We start from the raw sequence: 17,327 nt of genomic DNA on the forward strand, positions 1-17,327 counted from the left end.
ATCAGGTTCTACCAAGATATATATTTTGAATAATCAAAACCTGGCAACTTTTCTGTTTTTAATGCAGGAACCCACATATTAAATGTGGGTTCCTGTAATAAATTATGCTGCTTGGTTAGTAAAGCCTCGATTAAACTTTTAAAAGATTGCACACACACAATTTATAGAATTTAATGCATTCTTTTCTATGTAGGATGTATACATGTTTGGATTCTCTACAAATACAAACATGCAAAGTTGCAATAACTGCCTTTTTATTTGATTCAAAAGTGAGAAAGTTTTTGCCATCTGAAAGCATGTCATGACTGAAAACAGAGGAAAATGAGCTTTGTTTGGCGATAGACTCAAAGTGATATTTCATAAGAAACAAAACACCCATTATCTGAATAAAATAGAAAACCCATTTCCTGTTTTGAAAATAAGCGCACTGAAATCCTTTGCTTGAGAACATAAGAAATTAGAAATCAGGCAGACATTCAAAGTGGCCAATTAAGTCAGACATCTTTTCCCCAACATTAAAGCACTTAACTCATGGAATAATGTATTTCGGAACATTGGACATGCTTTATTTTCAGAACTTTTCACAATTTATTTAAACATCTCACATATACAAAATAGGTACAATAAACTTTGTGGTTCGTTTTGAGAGAGAGGCTCCTGTGATCCTTTTTTAAATGGACGAACTGTGCTGTCAGTATTAACACTGGGGGCGTAAAAGAATGTAATGCCTGAACAAAACTAACAAAAAAACAAAACATCTGAACAAAACTCAGAGAAAACCAAAACAAAATTAAAAACCAGACAAACATTAGTTTTAGGAATATTCCACCTGCTTAAAAATGGGGTTATCAGGGCGACCTGTGCAATATTCCTTAGAGACAATACAAAGTAATACAGTAACAGTGGTTTACTCCACAGCTGCATGTATAGCACCATATAATATCACTGCTTCTAGCACCTTTGAAACAGGACAGAACTTGAAGCCTTAGTACCAACTAGTTGCAACTAGGATGTTGAGTAATATTTTCCTTTACACATGAGGTAGTTTAAACCTTACGGAAATTGTGTTTTTAAACTTCCCCTTTGGAAGATATACAAAGACCACAAAGTGATGTATACTTTCATTGTTTTTATTACACTTCTTTTATTTTTACAAAATGATGACATGTCCCATAACATGGTGTTATCCCGTGTCTCTTTGGGCTGCTGTATTAATTTGCATTGCACAATTCTCCGTTCAGTCCATTGGTCCTCTCCGATAGAGCCCAGCTTAAGCAAGTGGATTTGCGGAAAAAAATCAGCATTCAGTATAAAAAAAAAAACACACACACACAGACAGAGGGGCAGAGATTTTTCTTTTTTTCTTTCTTTCTCTCGTTTAATTTATCATGAGTCTATTTATTTGAAACAGACTGGGCCAATGTCCAAACCAAACTCTTGATCTGCGCCACCAATGTCCAAAGGTGCAATGTCGAGGATGGGAAGGCGAGATGGTTTATTTGTTCTGTATTCAATGACTGTCTTGCTCCACTGGCCAGTGTGTCTCTGCAGGGATGCAACAAAAAGACAAAACATGTTGAGTGACTTCTTTTTTTGACAAACTGTAATAAACATGCCAAGGTGCAAAATGTATGGACTTCTTTGGTAGCTCATGTAATTGTGACAGAATGGCTCATATGCATGTTGAACACTATCCTCTGTATGATACAAACTCTTAACCTCTCATTTTGTGCAAACTGAACAAAGATTTTGTTTGTCTGTATAATCGAAGTGTAAAAAAGAGAACTTACACTGCAGCCATCCTCTAGGACGCTGAAAGTGAAGCGGCTGTTGCCCTCTGCCCTGAGCTCCACGTCATTGGAGCCCTGCAGCAACACAGCCTTCTTCAGGTTTCCATTCTCGGCATCCATGTAGGCGATGCTGTTCTTGCAGTGGTAGGTGATGTTCTGGACTGCCTGGTTGGCCAGCAAACGCATGAAGGCCAGCTGAGTAGCCATGGACTGTGGGCTCAGGGTCTCATCATTGTAACCGAACTGAAAAGGGAATGGAAGAAGCCAACCTTCAGACTACTTTCTCTTGATAAATCTTGAAGTATCAATACAGTAATTCATTTTGTTCTGTCTGACGTCTCCAGCTATTGAGAAGTTCTGCAACTTACCTCAGTACCACCATTGATGGTCTCGCCGAACCAAATGTGTTTCTTCTCCTGGGAACCTCTGTACCAGTTTTTGCGTGGGATGCTCTCTGGGTGGGGGTGGATGCAGGTCTGGCCAGTAGAGAAGTCGCAGTAGGCCTTGATGGCATCCATGGTGCAGCCCTGGTTGGGGTCGATCCAGTAGAAACCTACAGGGAAAGAAAAAAATACATCATTAGATTGATTGGAACTATTGGAACTACTGGAAGATGGGTTAGCGCTATTGGAAGAAGAAAGACCTTCAAATGCTTTGGTCACTTACCACTGCTCCATTCAGGGTGGCTGAGTCTGATGTCACGGCAAGTACGGGCAGGGTTCTTCTTTGAGCCCTCAGGGGACAGCAGATTCTCAATCTGAGTGTTCAAGGACTTGATGGTAGCATCCACCTCATAATCCTTAGCCCTCAGAGAGCCCTGGTCAGCTCTGTACTCATCATAGCCTCCAGATGTGTCATATCCACCACCAGCTGCACCAGGGGGTCCGGGAAGACCAGGAGTTCCAGGAGGACCCTAGAGTTAAACACACTATTGATTTACCACACATCGTGGTATTCATGGTTACAACTTTGGTGTCTTCTCTACATTTCATCTCAGTTTAAGATACAGTATGTTCTATATTAAATCTATTTTATAATATACGTTTTCTGTTTTTCTTTCTATCTATGTTAAGAGTAATACTCAAATGTATTTTTACTTACAGAAGGTCCAACATGTCCAGGAGGACCACGGTGTCCAGGGGGTCCAATAGCACCAGGCATGCCATTTGAACCATCCTTACCAGGGGGGCCATTAGGACCAGCTGGTCCCTAAAGACAAAAAGCAAACAACCATTTTGCACAGTTCCACACTTTTATTACAAAATCTTGTGTGATAAGTCTTTAGAATGAGAAAGTTACTTACTCTTGGACCAGAAGGACCAGCAATACCAGCAGGGCCGCTGTCACCAGAAGGACCCTGTAACACACTGTCATTTGACTTTGTTCCGCAATCTTTAATGCTGAATCATTTTACTAATATGTATGAACTAAACGAAACAAACTATTCAAACTGTTTGTACAGGAAAATTTTTTTGAGGCTTATTATGCCACTTACGTTGGGTCCGGGCATCCCCTGCAGGCCAGGATGTCCACGAAGTCCCTTCATGCCCCTTTCTCCTTTTTCTCCAGCAACACCTTTCTCACCACGTGATCCAGCAGGGCCCTTTTAATCAGAGAGACAAAGGAAGAATTTGAAAGTAAGAAATATCCATAGAAGCCATTGACCATGTCCTTCAATGAAAATGCAATGAGAAAGATGATATCTGACACACTTACAGGTGCACCTCTTGCTCCAGCAGCTCCAGCAGGGCCAACAGACCCAGAAGGTCCCTAAGGGTGGTGTAAATGAGAGAATGGATTGATTAAATGTATGGAAGTCTCTTCCATTTCTATGCATAATTAAGTAAATGCTGTAGCGTAGTTCAGTGACACATACAGATTCACCACGGTTTCCGGGTCTGCCAACAGCGCCTGATGGTCCATTGGGTCCAGGAGCACCAGCGGGTCCAGAAGGTCCAGAGGAACCAGGCTCACCACGGTCACCCTGGTAGTTGAAATAGTCCAGTTCAATTACTTCTTTCAGTTATTTAACACAATCTGGTCTGGTAGTGAAAACTTCAGGATGTATTACAAGACTACAATCTTAGGATAAAGCTAGTTATGGTTAAATATGAAGAAATGCAATGTCAGAAGTCATATCAGGGATGTATACCTTGAGGCCAGCAGCACCAGGACGGCCAGGAGGTCCATCATTACCAGGGCTTCCCTACAGAACAACATAGAGGCATATGTGAATACTTTAAAAAACTACAAATTGTGAGTCTTACAGTGAGACAAAATTGATACTCACCTCACGTCCAGCCTCACCCTGAGGACCAGTCATTCCAGGCATGCCAGTGTTGCCAATGGGACCACGGGGGCCAGGAGCACCAGCAGGGCCAACTCTTCCAGGCTCACCCTAAAGAACACACAAAAACTGATGAAGATTGACCTTGTAGCAAGTTATTTTTGACCAGTTTGGACAAAATCAGGAGGTCAGTGCACTTACAACAGCACCTGGGCCACCAGGAAGACCACGGTCACCTCTGGAGCCAGGAAGACCATTGAATCCCTGAGATCCCAGCTGACCCTGAGGCCCAGCAGATCCAGGTGCTCCCTGATTTTTAAAAAGAAAAATTTATCATGAGATATATTATATACTAGGTAGTACTTTGCAATTAACATAGTCTGGCTTGTTCAGCTTGTACGTACAGCTGGGCCAGCCTCTCCAGGGGATCCCTTCTCGCCAGCCAGACCAGGTGGTCCAATAAGTCCATTCTCTCCTGGTGGACCAGCAGGGCCAACATCACCACGAGCACCACGTGGGCCATCCTTTCCAGGAGCACCAGTGGGACCAGAAGGTCCAACAATACCCTAATGGGCAGGAAGAATATCAGATGAGACCATAAAGATATACCCTGAAATGAAGCAAGTGGTAGCAAGAGCTAGTATGAAGCATTAGGTCCAGATAAACTTATCTGATATTACTCACAGCAGGACCAGGAGGTCCAACTCTGCCAGCAGCACCAGGGAAGCCAGTCAGACCCTAGGATAGAGCCAGAAATGTATGGGTCATGTCTAGGAAATGTTGCACAACAAAACATGCAAATGAACATATAAATCCATAAAAGCATACTTACAGGGGGACCGCTGTCACCACGGGCACCAGGTGGGCCAGCAGGACCAGCAGCACCCTAAAGATGCACAAACATTAAAAAAAGTTCAAAATCATAAAAAGTAGATATAATGTTATATATACGTCCTTGATATCAAAACTACAACACTTTTCAGATTTGTACAATTACACTTAAGAAGTCAATTCTCATTTAGGCATGTTTCTTCACCAGTAAATGGGCTGTATTAAATGTAGTCTCAAACTTACGAGGGGTCCAGTATTGCCAGCAGGACCAGCAGGGCCAGGGGGTCCAACATCACCCTTTCCACCAGCAGGTCCTTTCTCACCTCTTTGTCCAGTCTGGCCATCAGCACCCTACAAGCCACATTGTGACCTTGTCAGTTTTTAGTACAAGTTTTTAAAACGGCCGATTTGGAAGTCTAAAATTGAATGTATGAATCACAAAGAAACATCCTTTAGTAGCAGACTTCAGAAGAATTCACGTGGACTTACTGGGGGTCCAGCAAATCCGGAGGGTCCAGCAGGGCCAGACTCACCACGTTCTCCCTAAAATACATGTCAAGGTTTGAACATGAATGCTTGATTCTGAAGTGAATTATAGTTATGCACAGTTCTTTTTTTTAATTCCTTGATATTAGGACAATCATAAAAGAACTAAATAATTAAATATTAATTGTATCAGTATGTAGTAAAGAGCTGATCCTAATACTCACAGGGCTACCACGAGGACCAGCAGGTCCAGGAGGACCGAAAGAACCACTCTCACCCTGCAAGAGAACACAGAGTTAAGTTTGATCACAGCTACTTGAAGTAAGTACTTTTGCCAGTCTTCCAAGTTAATTATTTGTAGGCTATCACTTTCTTTTGGGCTACACAAAGTGCCAAGGAACACCTGTAAATCATTTTGGAGATTCCTCAGAACAGTTGGGATAAATTCACGATGCAAGCCATACTCCTCCACTCCAATTTTTGTGAGGCCATTCAGTTAAGTTAAATGTGGCTCACTTAAAGCACCTCACCTTAGCATGCTGAAGAAATTTCATAGCAATTAACATTTCATATATGCTATCATAAAAAATGTATGAACATTGGATTTCCAGTTTTAGATCAGCACATTACAATTTCATTTGTTTTCTAAAGTAATTTGTGTCCTCACATGAAAGTGTCATAGAACACATTTGTCACAGGAGGATCAGAAATCCGATTTAAACCATATTTGAATGAATGTAGCAATGAATGTATCAATGTCTGATTGTTGTTTATTATCTAAACTTGTTCCTGCTCTACCCCCAGCTCTGCAGATTTTGCATGTCTCCCTAAATTACACACCTGGTTCAGATCATCATCTCATCATGAAAGAGCTCTATGAACTCAAATGAATGTGTCAGAAAAGGGAGACATGCAAAATGTGCAGAGTAGTGGGTCCCGAGGAAAAGGATTGAAAACCACTGATCTAAACAACCATCATCTTATCACACACTGTTTATCATCTTATCACACATATATTGACTGTAGATGATAATAATATAATTCCTTATAATCAAATAAAAAATACAAATATTGAAAATGAAATCAAATCATGTCCGTTTTAATTTGGCATTAGTGTTTGAAAATGTAATAATCTTTATACATTCTGTTAGTGGTGGGGCATTAAATTAATTGTGATCTCGTTCTCAGTCATTTCAAATGCTCTTCAATTTTATGATGTTATTTTTGACATCATGCAAGATCCATAAAAATCCAAAGGCAATCCATGTGGACTTGTGTAAATGTTCAGTTTCAACGATTCATAATGATAGCAACAATTCTTTGCATAGATCTGACATAACAACTGAGAGAATGCTCTTTACCTTGTCACCATTAGCACCAGCGGGTCCAGGTGGTCCACTGGGTCCAGGAGCACCCTGTAAATTGAGGACAAAGTACCATAAAATCATGGCTACAGAACATATGTGTAATTTTGTATGAAATGAGATAAAGGTACTGGGTATACTTACACGGGCACCATCTCTTCCAGCGTTGCCCTCTAGTCCTCTGTATCCTTGCTCACCCTGTGTATAAGAGAAATGTTTTAGTCAGCTGTAGGAGACATACAGATTTGGCAACATATTCACTATAGAGTGCCACAAGCATTGCTCCAAAGCATACCTTCTCTCCTTTAGGTCCAGGAGTTCCAGCGGTACCACGCTCACCAGGCATACCAGCAGCTCCCTGGTGTCCAGGGCCACCAGCAGCTCCAGCTGCTCCAGGCTCCCCCTGAAGAATACAGATTTGGTCAGTTATTCTCATAAAAAGATCCATCTAGATGACATGTGTGGTGACATGTGTATATACCTTGTTTCCATCAGGGCCAGGAGTACCAGCAGGGCCGCGAGCACCAATGGGTCCCTGAGCGCCAGAAGCACCAGCAGGTCCAGGGCCACCACGCTCTCCCTAAACAGTGATAAAAGGGTAGAAGAACCATAAGATAGGCTCATTTCTTTTCATGCATGTACCCGTGTGAGAATAAACACGGAACAAGCTATTAGGGAAAGTTAAGTTACCTTTACACCAGCAGGTCCTGATGCACCTTGTTCTCCAGGGATACCCTGTTGAGAGATATTAAATATTTGTAATGATTTGCATGACACTACGCATCCAGCATTATGCAGGTGAACCAAAAAATGTATAAGTTGCATAGCATCTGAGCCATGAATACTTACTCTATCTCCGGGCTTGCCAGCCTCACCAACAGGTCCAGCGGGGCCAGGAAGACCCTGTTAAGGTTGAGCAGAAGACACAAGTTTCTAAGATTCAAACACCACATAAACAGGTAGAATGCATATAGGACTATTGCAAATTCCCAACCATTGATACATCTAGGGATTACTACTTTGATTTTATTTTGTCTGGATTTCTCCACAACAATACAGCTGCCCCCAAACTGTCCAAACTCGTAAAAGGCAAAAACGCTTGAGCTACTTGATAACCCCATTTTTCACCCACTGTATTGATTAAAGGAAAACATTTCTGGCCACATTTGATACTTGAGCCGTACTTATGGGGTTGTTGGTATACATAAGGAAAGGTTGTGAAACACTTCTTATATTTAACTCCACAGTTGTAACTTGAATGAAGACTGCATCATTTTGAAAGAAGGCTTGTAAAATTATCAACAGGCATGACATGACACTGACCTGGAAACCAGGAGCACCAGATGGTCCTTGCTCTCCCTTCTCACCATGGGCACCCTAAATGAGAAGACAACAATCTATTACCACTGAGAAACAGTAAAAGGTTGTGTACTAATCCACAGCGATAGTCTTTTCAGAAAGCCTACTTACAGCAAGTCCGACGGGCCCAGCAGGGCCGTTGTTACCATCAGGACCAGGTAGCCCCTAAGTGAAAAGAGAAACTCAGTCAGAGCAGCTCAATAACTAATAACTGACTCCTTGGATACTGTTTATAACAGATTTATTTCTCTCTGAAATACTTACTCTCAGTCCAGTGGGGCCAGCAGGTCCCTTCTCACCAGGCTTGCCAGCCTCGCCCTGCAAGGAGGTTCATTGATAAACTCATTGATATGTCACATTTTGAATCTCTAAATAAAGATGAAATGTACAAAATAAAATCAATACTTACAGTAGCTCCCTTAGGACCAGGGAATCCAATATTACCGGGCTGGCCTCTGGGGCCAGTTGGGCCAGGGGGTCCGCTGCGGCCATCTTGACCAGAGGGACCCTAGAAAATGGCATATAAAGTGTTATTAGTAACTTATTTTATTTTTTTTTGTCATTACTATTGTTAAAAATATATCACAGCATATTTTTACAAATTACCATTGGTTACTCAAACTATGTGTATTATACAAATATAAACTTTGATTGTACTCACAACAGGCCCTTCCTTTCCAGGGGGTCCAGAACTGCCAGGGCTACCAGGGAGACCCTGAAAAGATATAAAATGGTCTTGTTCATATGGTCACATGTTGAGAATGCTTGATCTTAATGTGTACTTATAAAATAGGATAAAAGTTGTTTCATAGTTTCTTGCTTTGTGATTTACATATTGTCCCTGTCATAATGGACTGGACAGATATAAAGTAGTGGGAGGATAATACTCACTCTGGCTCCAGTAAGACCAGGCTCACCAGCACGACCAGCATCTCCAGGAGGTCCACGAGCTCCAGAGCTTCCAGTAGCACCACGGGCACCAGGCATGCCCTAAGATACATAGATATGTGTCTTAAATAAAGCATCAAAACAACGTATAACTGCATGGATTTGCAAAGCTTAGTAGGAAATTATACAGTATACAAACCCATAGCAATCTATGCTTTTATCCAAAGCAGCTAAACTGCTGTGAAATTCTGTACGCTCTCCATAGCTTGATTCAATACAGAACAGGTCTTCTAATATCACTTTATTCTTACCATTGGGCCCGATCTTCCAGCCAGACCAGGCAGACCCCGAGTACCAGCGGCTCCCTGCAAGAAACATCAATATACATTGATTAGCAGAAATAAATAACAATAAGATATATGAGTATATTTGATGCTAAAAATTAACCATTGTATCAAGCTTTGTAAATATTTAGCACAATTCTTACAGGAAGATCTCTCGCACATTACACTGGAATTTTTTTTTGGCTTTTTATACTTTTTAAATATTCTGTACTGTTGTTCTGTACATCTTGTACTTTTTGTACTTGTACTAGTACTCAAATCCTTAGCCCACTAAGCAACTAAAAGTGGTGATCATACATTTTCATTGTTTAATATTTGTCATTGTAATACCCTTATAATGTAAGTCAAGTCTTCCACTCTCCCTCTCTGACACTTATAATTAAAATTGAGATGCCCCTTAAGATATTAATATTAACAGCTTATTACTAAGATTACTCAAATCAAACTTACTCTAGGTCCACGCAATCCAGCGGGTCCAGTAGCTCCCTGCTCACCAGTTGAACCTCTCTTACCCTCTTCACCAGAAGGGCCAGGGGGTCCCTGAGGACCAGAACTACCCTGTACAATAAACAGGCAAAGAAGGAAGTGAAGAAGAGCATTCAGCTATAGCACAGATGATATGCTTTATAAAGGTTGAGATGGCTGACAGTGTGTATACTCACAGGCTCACCCTTGACACCAGAATCTCCCTTCACTCCAACGGGTCCGGGGTCACCCTGTGCATTGAAACAGTTCAAAGGTTCGACTATTTTTATGTTCCACTTACGAGATGTACAAATCTGAAATTCACAACTAAAATTGCAGCTAATAATTTGGAGCTTCACTAATATACACTGTAAATGCAGCAGTACTGATTAATCAGATGGTACTCACAGCAAGACCTCTTGGACCAGAGGCTCCAGAAGGTCCCTGGGGGCCAGGGCCTCCTCTAGGGCCAGGGAAACCAGGGGCACCAGCAACTCCAGGGGTGCCCTGTGGAATACGCCAAAAGATACATAATAAAATAAAAAATAAGAACTAACACTTTCACACAAAAGTTGAATTTATTGAAGTATTACTTTAAGACAAATCACGCTGCTTTCAGTGAGTCAGTTAAGACGAAAGAGTAAATGTAAAGTCTGTTGTAAATGTTTTCGAATGATTTCTGACACTACAGCTCCTTTTAAACTTGATTGCATTCTATAATCATTGCTGTAAAAAACAAAAACAAAAAAAAAAACCTTTTTATATAAATCATAAAAATAAATATTATAAAACTTTAAAATAATTGTTTCACAACTATTAGGCAATTATTTCCCATAATTCAGTTGCAATTGTACTTTAAAATGATTAGTACATTAACGCACCATACTGTATTTAGTTCAGTTAAGTAGTATGAATAATGTGGAAACTCACAGCTGCTCCCTTAGCACCATTGATACCGTTAGCACCAGGGTTACCCTGTAAAAGTATATAGATAGACAGATTATTATTATTATTTTCATGAACATCTGATGAATTTATCTGCAAATATTTAAAGTGCACTTACAGGGGGTCCAGCTGGACCCACAGCACCATTCGTGCCTGGCTCTCCTCTTTGTCCCTGAGGTCCAGATGGACCAGTGGGACCAGCGGGTCCAATTTCTCCCTGTCAAATATTATAGACGTTGTAAATTACAGATGGCAAGAGAGGGAAGGTTGCAGAATTTAAGGAAAGGTGTTATATATTTAGAACATGAGCTCTAATAAAATTATGTGAATTGGGAGTATTAGCTTTTATTAACATGTCTATTAATCTTCTGGCACATTATTTAATCCAGAGGTGCTAGGCAGATGTAAAATTTCTTCAGTTTTGATTTCACCAGCTGTCACTCATACCTTAGGTCCAGGGGCACCTGGGAAACCAGGAGGACCAGATGCTCCCAAAGGACCCTGAGGGGAGAGAAAATGTGTTGTTCTACAAGGCTTCTTTAAGACTATGCCATAAGGTGACAAAGAGGTCAAAGGGCAGCCAGTCCACTCACAGCAGGGCCAGCAGGACCAGTGTTGCCATCAGCACCACGGGCACCAGCTGGGCCAGAAGGGCCAACACGACCTCTCTCACCAGCAAGACCACGAGCACCCTGTACAACAAAAGGAATGAGATATGAACTTAAGATGAAGAGTTGAAGCAGGTATTTATTTAAATTTATTTAATTCATTTAAATGGATCCAATAATTTGAGAACTGGGATATACATTAAATATTTCCATAAATAATCATGTTTGACTTACTCTCTGTCCGGGGGTTCCATTTGCTCCTGCAGCACCATTCTCACCCTGTTAAAAAAATAAAAAAGGAGACAAACATTAGCCTGTAAAATATATTTTAAGCTATTAATGTTATGGACTAGAAAATGTTGTAAGAGTGCTCTACAGTAATAACATCAGTAATAATATTAATAATAATATGTTTTATTTGTATAGCAGCTTTCATACACTTAAGTCAGAACTTAAAAACGTTTTTTTTTATGTAAAGCATCAGTATGTGCAGTTTCTTTCATGCACACGTGAAATTGCACTTTGATTCTGCTAAACTGAATTGTTTTATGTATTTTTAAAGTCATCTCATAGTCTGAGATGTTTTAGGATTTTAAACCTTTCATTATTACCTTAAGACCAGCAGCACCAGGCTCTCCTTTGCGTCCGTCAAGACCGGTGTAACCCTGAGAAACAAGAAATTAAGATCACGGTTACATTGGAGATTGTTTAAAAACTTGCTGGTCTCTGAAAACAATTGAAACGACAGGTTAAGGCTCGTCTTGTATGAGAAATGTTGGTTTTTGGAATTTGGAATTGTAAAGCTATCAGTGTCTTCTCATCAGTCCTCAATACTAAGCACTTACTCTGTGTCCCTTCATGCCAGGAAGCCCAGGAGTCCCGGGGAAACCACGGGCACCCTTTAGAAGAAAGAGAAAAGATGAAGTTTCTTGTAAGAAATATTACTATAGAAGATACAAACATGCTCGATTTAAACCAAAAAAAGTGCATTTTAATGCCCTTACCTGTGCTCCAGGGACTCCTCTGTCTCCAGGTTTTCCAGGTCTGCCATTGTTACCCTTTAAAAAGAATATAAAAAAGGATGTTAAGACCCAACATATATAAACAAGGCGATGCATGGTCAAGTTATTAGTTCCGTTCAGGATATGGTACTATAGCACTCACATCGTCACCATTTTTGCCAGGAGGTCCAGGTGGGCCACGAGAACCAACAGCTCCCTGTAATGAGATGATAGAGGGGAAAATCAGCTTAAAAAAAAAAAAAGACTCGTGTGAAACAGTGTTGGCCAGGAGTACTTACAGCCTGTCCGGGCTCTCCAGGCTCACCAGCATGTCCTTGGAATCCTTGAGGTCCCTATATAAATTCGCGGGAAAAGGAATACATTTATTTATTTATTTTTTGACTCATAAACACTCAAAACAAAACTTAATTAATTGATTGATCATCAAACTAATAATTTACTCTAAATCACTCATTTTAAACATTTTTATTTACAAATTTTACTAAAAAGGTATAATATACTTCAAACCATTTGTAATCCAGTTAAACAAAAGGAAAAACTCACAGGGGCACCGGGAGGTCCAGCTGGGCCTCTAGGTCCCATCAAACCCTGAAAAAGTGAAAGTAAAAAATGTGTGGTCTGTGGACTCAATATGATCAGCAATATTTTAAATATTATGACCAAATAAACTAAAAGGTCTGGTATTTCATTTGAAGGACATTGCCAAATTAATAGTAACAATTTTGGGCAAGAATAATTCTCAGTTTTGGATTTCGTCATACTTAAGTATTAAACTGTTCAAGTTATTCTATTTAATTTTAATATTAATATATTTAATAGCAGAGAGGATTGACATCAACTGGAATGAAACTGAACAGAAGAGAAGCTGATATTAAATCAGATGAACTCACAACAGGTCCAGGGCCAGGTTCAGGTCCTTTAGCGCCATCATACTGAGCAGCAAAGTTCTACAGAAGAAATGAAGCAAGATATTTAGCACGCTAGTGCAATAATAATGGATTTTCCATAATTTTTATTTTATTTTATATCAATAATACAATATTTTAATATTAAAATATTGAACTTGATATTCCAATATCATTAAAAACATTAAACAAAATGGAAAGCTTTAATAAAATAAGCATTTATTGACAAAATATTCTCTAAATGTTTCTTCTTTCATACTTAAATTATGACACTGTTTCTAGCCTTGTACTGAAAATAAATACAGCTCACACTTTTGGAAGCCATTTTGAGGCCAAGGTTCAGAGCAAAGGTTAAAGGTCAAATGTTAAATATGACTGGGCCAAGGGGTAATGGGAGGATCATGAGTCTCAAATGTAACTAGCCGCAAGCTTTAATCACTCATTCGCTATGGAATATGCAGGTTTAGGTCTCTGGAAGAGTTTTTTTGCTTGAAATGGAAACTTACTCCACCAAGACCAGGGGGGCCAGGGGGGCCGGGAGGCCCAGGGTGTCCAGGTCTGCCGGGTTTTCCATCTGGTCCTTTAGGACCCTATGGAGAACAAGAATAAATAACAAAATCAAGCTTTAAAATGTTAGGTAAATCTGTTGTGTTGATGTAAACTAGCCACCATGCTAACAGAATAGCCTATTCCTATCCATATGTCATTATAGATAATGGTTAAGTTAATCTAAATTCTCCTATTTCAAATGTAAATATAATAACTATATATTTTAAATATAACTATACTGTTGAAAAAAATGATGTGATAAACTTACCCTCTCACCTCTGGGTCCTTTTGGTCCCCTTAGGCCCTTTTTACAGAAAAGTATAATCAGACAGTTATATTTTAAAGTCCAGCAGTTTATTAATACTCCTTATTTAGACTTTCATATGAAGACCACTTGCTTTTTTCTATGCATGCTTAGGGTAATAGCAAAATATTAATGATGCATTTTCATGTTTAAGTAACATTTAGATACACTATGCCACAGGCATCAACATAAACATTAGATCTAATGCTTATCTACATATAAATACAGGATTTATTTATTCCAGCTTTCTAAGATGTTTATGTCATGTGATGTGCAATAGCTCATATCAGCTGCATTTTTTGTATTCTTCAAACTACAAACATGCAAATTAATCTTGCAAAGCATGCACAGTGCAGTATATATCTGTAACTACCGTTAACTACATGGCTGGAAATTAATTCGACATTAATTAAGGTAGCAATACATCAGTGATGTGATGCCACATTTAACCAAGGTGCTTTAAGGAGCTCAGAGGCCTAGTTTACATCACAAGAACAGGACATTGAGCCTGTCCCAGTGACCAAAATTGTTTTCTCATTACGTTCCTTTAAGTACCTTCTGTTTTTAGTGATTAATACGTGTATGTGATATTCAGGTGAGCAATTCAATTGATTCAATCCCAAATAATATTCAGTATTTATGATAATATAATCTATGCTATGCATGTCCACTTGAGGGAACTGCTGTGCAAAATCCTCCAGGTTGAAGGAATTTCAGCAGCATGTTGATTTTGTTACTTTGAGTCCACCTCTTCAGCAGGCCATCTAAAAAGATCCATTGTGCCCAGGTTGTCTGGTAGGCAGGATTGGGTGGTCTCTAGTTTCACTGACATTTGCTTGAGCCAATGGTGCTTTCCTCCTTACCTTAACAGGCAAGAAGGAACCCCCCCAGAAATTCAGATAATCCAAAATGCTAGATTTGAGACTGACCAAAGGACCTTCTCACCGAATATCGTCATCCATTTTGGAGATTTGGGATCAGATAAGGTAAATATCTATATAAAATACTATTGAAATAACTTCATGCAAATGTACTGACCGCTGTATGATGAAGATGGGGGTGGTGGAGGAAAACAGAAAAACAAAGAGAGAAGGAGAGAGAGAGAGAAAGAGGTGATCGATTAGTCATACACTCCATATGTTGAAATACGGTAACATTTACAAAAAAGCCTTCTATTTATTTTTCTAGGCTACAATTCACTCAGTCTAAGCATTTCAGAAGGAGCTGAACAGAATTTTTTTTAACGTTTATGCTATATACAGTACCCTTACATGCAAAAAAAAAAAAAAAAAAAAAAAAAAAATTGTATATATATATATATATATATATATATATATATATATATATATAGTTATTTTTTTTTTACTTCATTAATTTATTTATATATTTTTTGCATTGTTGCCAAAATAAGAGGACCAGATTTTAGTAGGCCTGGATTGAATTTAGATAGTTTACATATATGTCTTGTAGTAAAACAAAAAAAGTGTGCCTAAATTAATAACTTGCAGTTAAATTTGCTTTTATGATTGAGCATATGTAAGAATGAATGTACAAAATTGTAGTATAGTGCACTGGCTAAAACTATTATCCTAATTAATATACTTCTTTATGTACTTAATTTACTTAAAAGTACTTTGATGCTTTGAATTACTTTACTATTGAGTCAAATTTTTAAATTTGTATATGTGGATGAACAAATATGCTAACTTTTGATTATATATATTTTTAAATATATCCTGTCAAATAATATATATATAATACAGTAGCCTACTGTCCAAGGCTGAATTGATTTATTGATTTATTATAGCAAGTGAGTCACAGGCAGTAGACCTTATCAGGTACTACTAACCCTTTAGAGGTTATCAGTTATTATTTGCATGCTTAGGCCTTCCGGTTGCCATGCCAAGCATGACACCCACTCAACTAAATAGTTTTTATCCAGTAGGAGCAGCGATATATAATGTCGCTTATTCTCCACCAGGAGGCGTCTTTGACTATTAAGGGATGACCTAATGCCGTTTTATTATTATGACCTAATGTCAAATGCCAAATTTCTTTGTAATCTAAAATCAGATAAAAAAAATTAAAGGTAAGTCTGTGTTATTAAATCAGTTTGTTCTAAAACACTAGAGGTGTTGTTTTAGAGGCAATTAATTAATGATAGGCTTTTAACATTTAGGCATTATTTAAAGTAATAAATGTTTTTCATTACTTTTTTTTTTATTACTTTATATAGGAAACAGCTAATTTAAATCAGATTGTTAAATTTACAGGATGTTGCCTAAAAATGATGTTACAGACTTCAGCCAGCAGGGGGCAGATTTTACAGACCCCCATAATTATAAAGAAAAAAATACTCCTGGACTCAGGGACAATGATGAGGTACAGCGCCCTAAACTAGACTTTAAGAATAAGCTAAAAACGTTTAACCAGCTGTCCGTAATTTCTCTCTAGTTTTGCACTTTTTTGCTAATAGTTTTTGTTAACTATGCCATGTGTTTCCGTTTCTCAATCGCAACAGATGGAAATATCCAAGACCGCGAAGAATCCGTTTAAAAGATCCGCTGGATTTTACAGTAGAAAGCCAAAAGGAAACGCCTCAATTCTTCAGATGTAGTTCTAGCTTTCCTTGAGGTAATTTCCCAGCAAGGTTCAACCAAGCAAGAGCAGCAAATCCAGTAGAAGAAAGAAAAAGCCTTAAGATCCTTGGTTAGAAAAAAAAGCATATTTCAAACTTACATTGACATGATGCTAGGTACGAAGTCACTGCAAGCAGCAACAGAATCCGGGTATCCACAAAGCTGAGCATGTCTAAATCGACATGCAGACTCCTTGTGCTGCAGTGCCCTGGTTTAACTTCTTCAAGCAGGCATACAGTTGTGGTATAAACTCCAAACTTTGCAGGAACCTGCTGCCGTGATGCTAGAATAATAAAGACCAACCAGCCCTATTTATATGGCAGGAGGTTCCCTTGACTGCGTGTCCAGAGTGAGCCCCCAAACCAATGGGAGAGAGAGCCTCTATATGAGTCTCTTCCTAGCACTGCCCTCATCCCTGCCTCTCTCTCAGACTTTGGCAATACTCTGACAATGATGACGAGTACAACGTTTTAATTAGATCCATTCTTTTGAGGACGTGGACATGGTCGAGCTTATAATAAGAGAAAAGCTTGCCGTTTTT

The 17,327-nt window shown here is 39.1% G+C and overlaps 1 protein-coding gene across 1 annotated transcript; it reads right to left on the minus strand.

The window, feature by feature from the left end:
* Positions 1–537: 537 nt before the first annotated feature.
* LOC132104277 (collagen alpha-2(I) chain-like) lies at positions 538–17,107 on the minus strand. Its single transcript, XM_059509632.1, has 50 exons — positions 16,887–17,107; positions 16,389–16,390; positions 14,112–14,147; positions 13,801–13,884; positions 13,280–13,336; positions 12,933–12,977; positions 12,668–12,721; positions 12,532–12,585; positions 12,372–12,425; positions 12,213–12,266; positions 11,979–12,032; positions 11,602–11,646; positions 11,353–11,451; positions 11,207–11,260; positions 10,878–10,976; positions 10,745–10,789; positions 10,223–10,321; positions 10,012–10,065; positions 9,800–9,907; positions 9,317–9,370; positions 9,009–9,107; positions 8,779–8,832; positions 8,527–8,625; positions 8,382–8,435; positions 8,229–8,282; positions 8,082–8,135; positions 7,608–7,661; positions 7,449–7,493; positions 7,240–7,338; positions 7,054–7,161; positions 6,903–6,956; positions 6,756–6,809; positions 5,619–5,672; positions 5,398–5,451; positions 5,152–5,259; positions 4,910–4,963; positions 4,762–4,815; positions 4,482–4,643; positions 4,279–4,386; positions 4,081–4,188; positions 3,943–3,996; positions 3,667–3,774; positions 3,507–3,560; positions 3,286–3,393; positions 3,094–3,147; positions 2,892–2,999; positions 2,457–2,703; positions 2,159–2,343; positions 1,791–2,033; positions 538–1,545 (listed from the first exon to the last, which is right to left on the minus strand). The coding sequence occupies exons 1-50, from the start codon at positions 16,954–16,956 to the stop codon at positions 1,399–1,401; spliced, it is 4,059 nt and encodes a 1,352-aa protein (XP_059365615.1). The 5' UTR covers positions 16,957–17,107; the 3' UTR covers positions 538–1,398.
* Positions 17,108–17,327: the final 220 nt, after the last annotated feature.

Source organism: Carassius carassius, chromosome 25 (genome assembly GCF_963082965.1).
Source record: "Carassius carassius chromosome 25, fCarCar2.1, whole genome shotgun sequence".
Classification (NCBI taxonomy): Eukaryota; Metazoa; Chordata; class Actinopteri; order Cypriniformes; family Cyprinidae; genus Carassius; species Carassius carassius.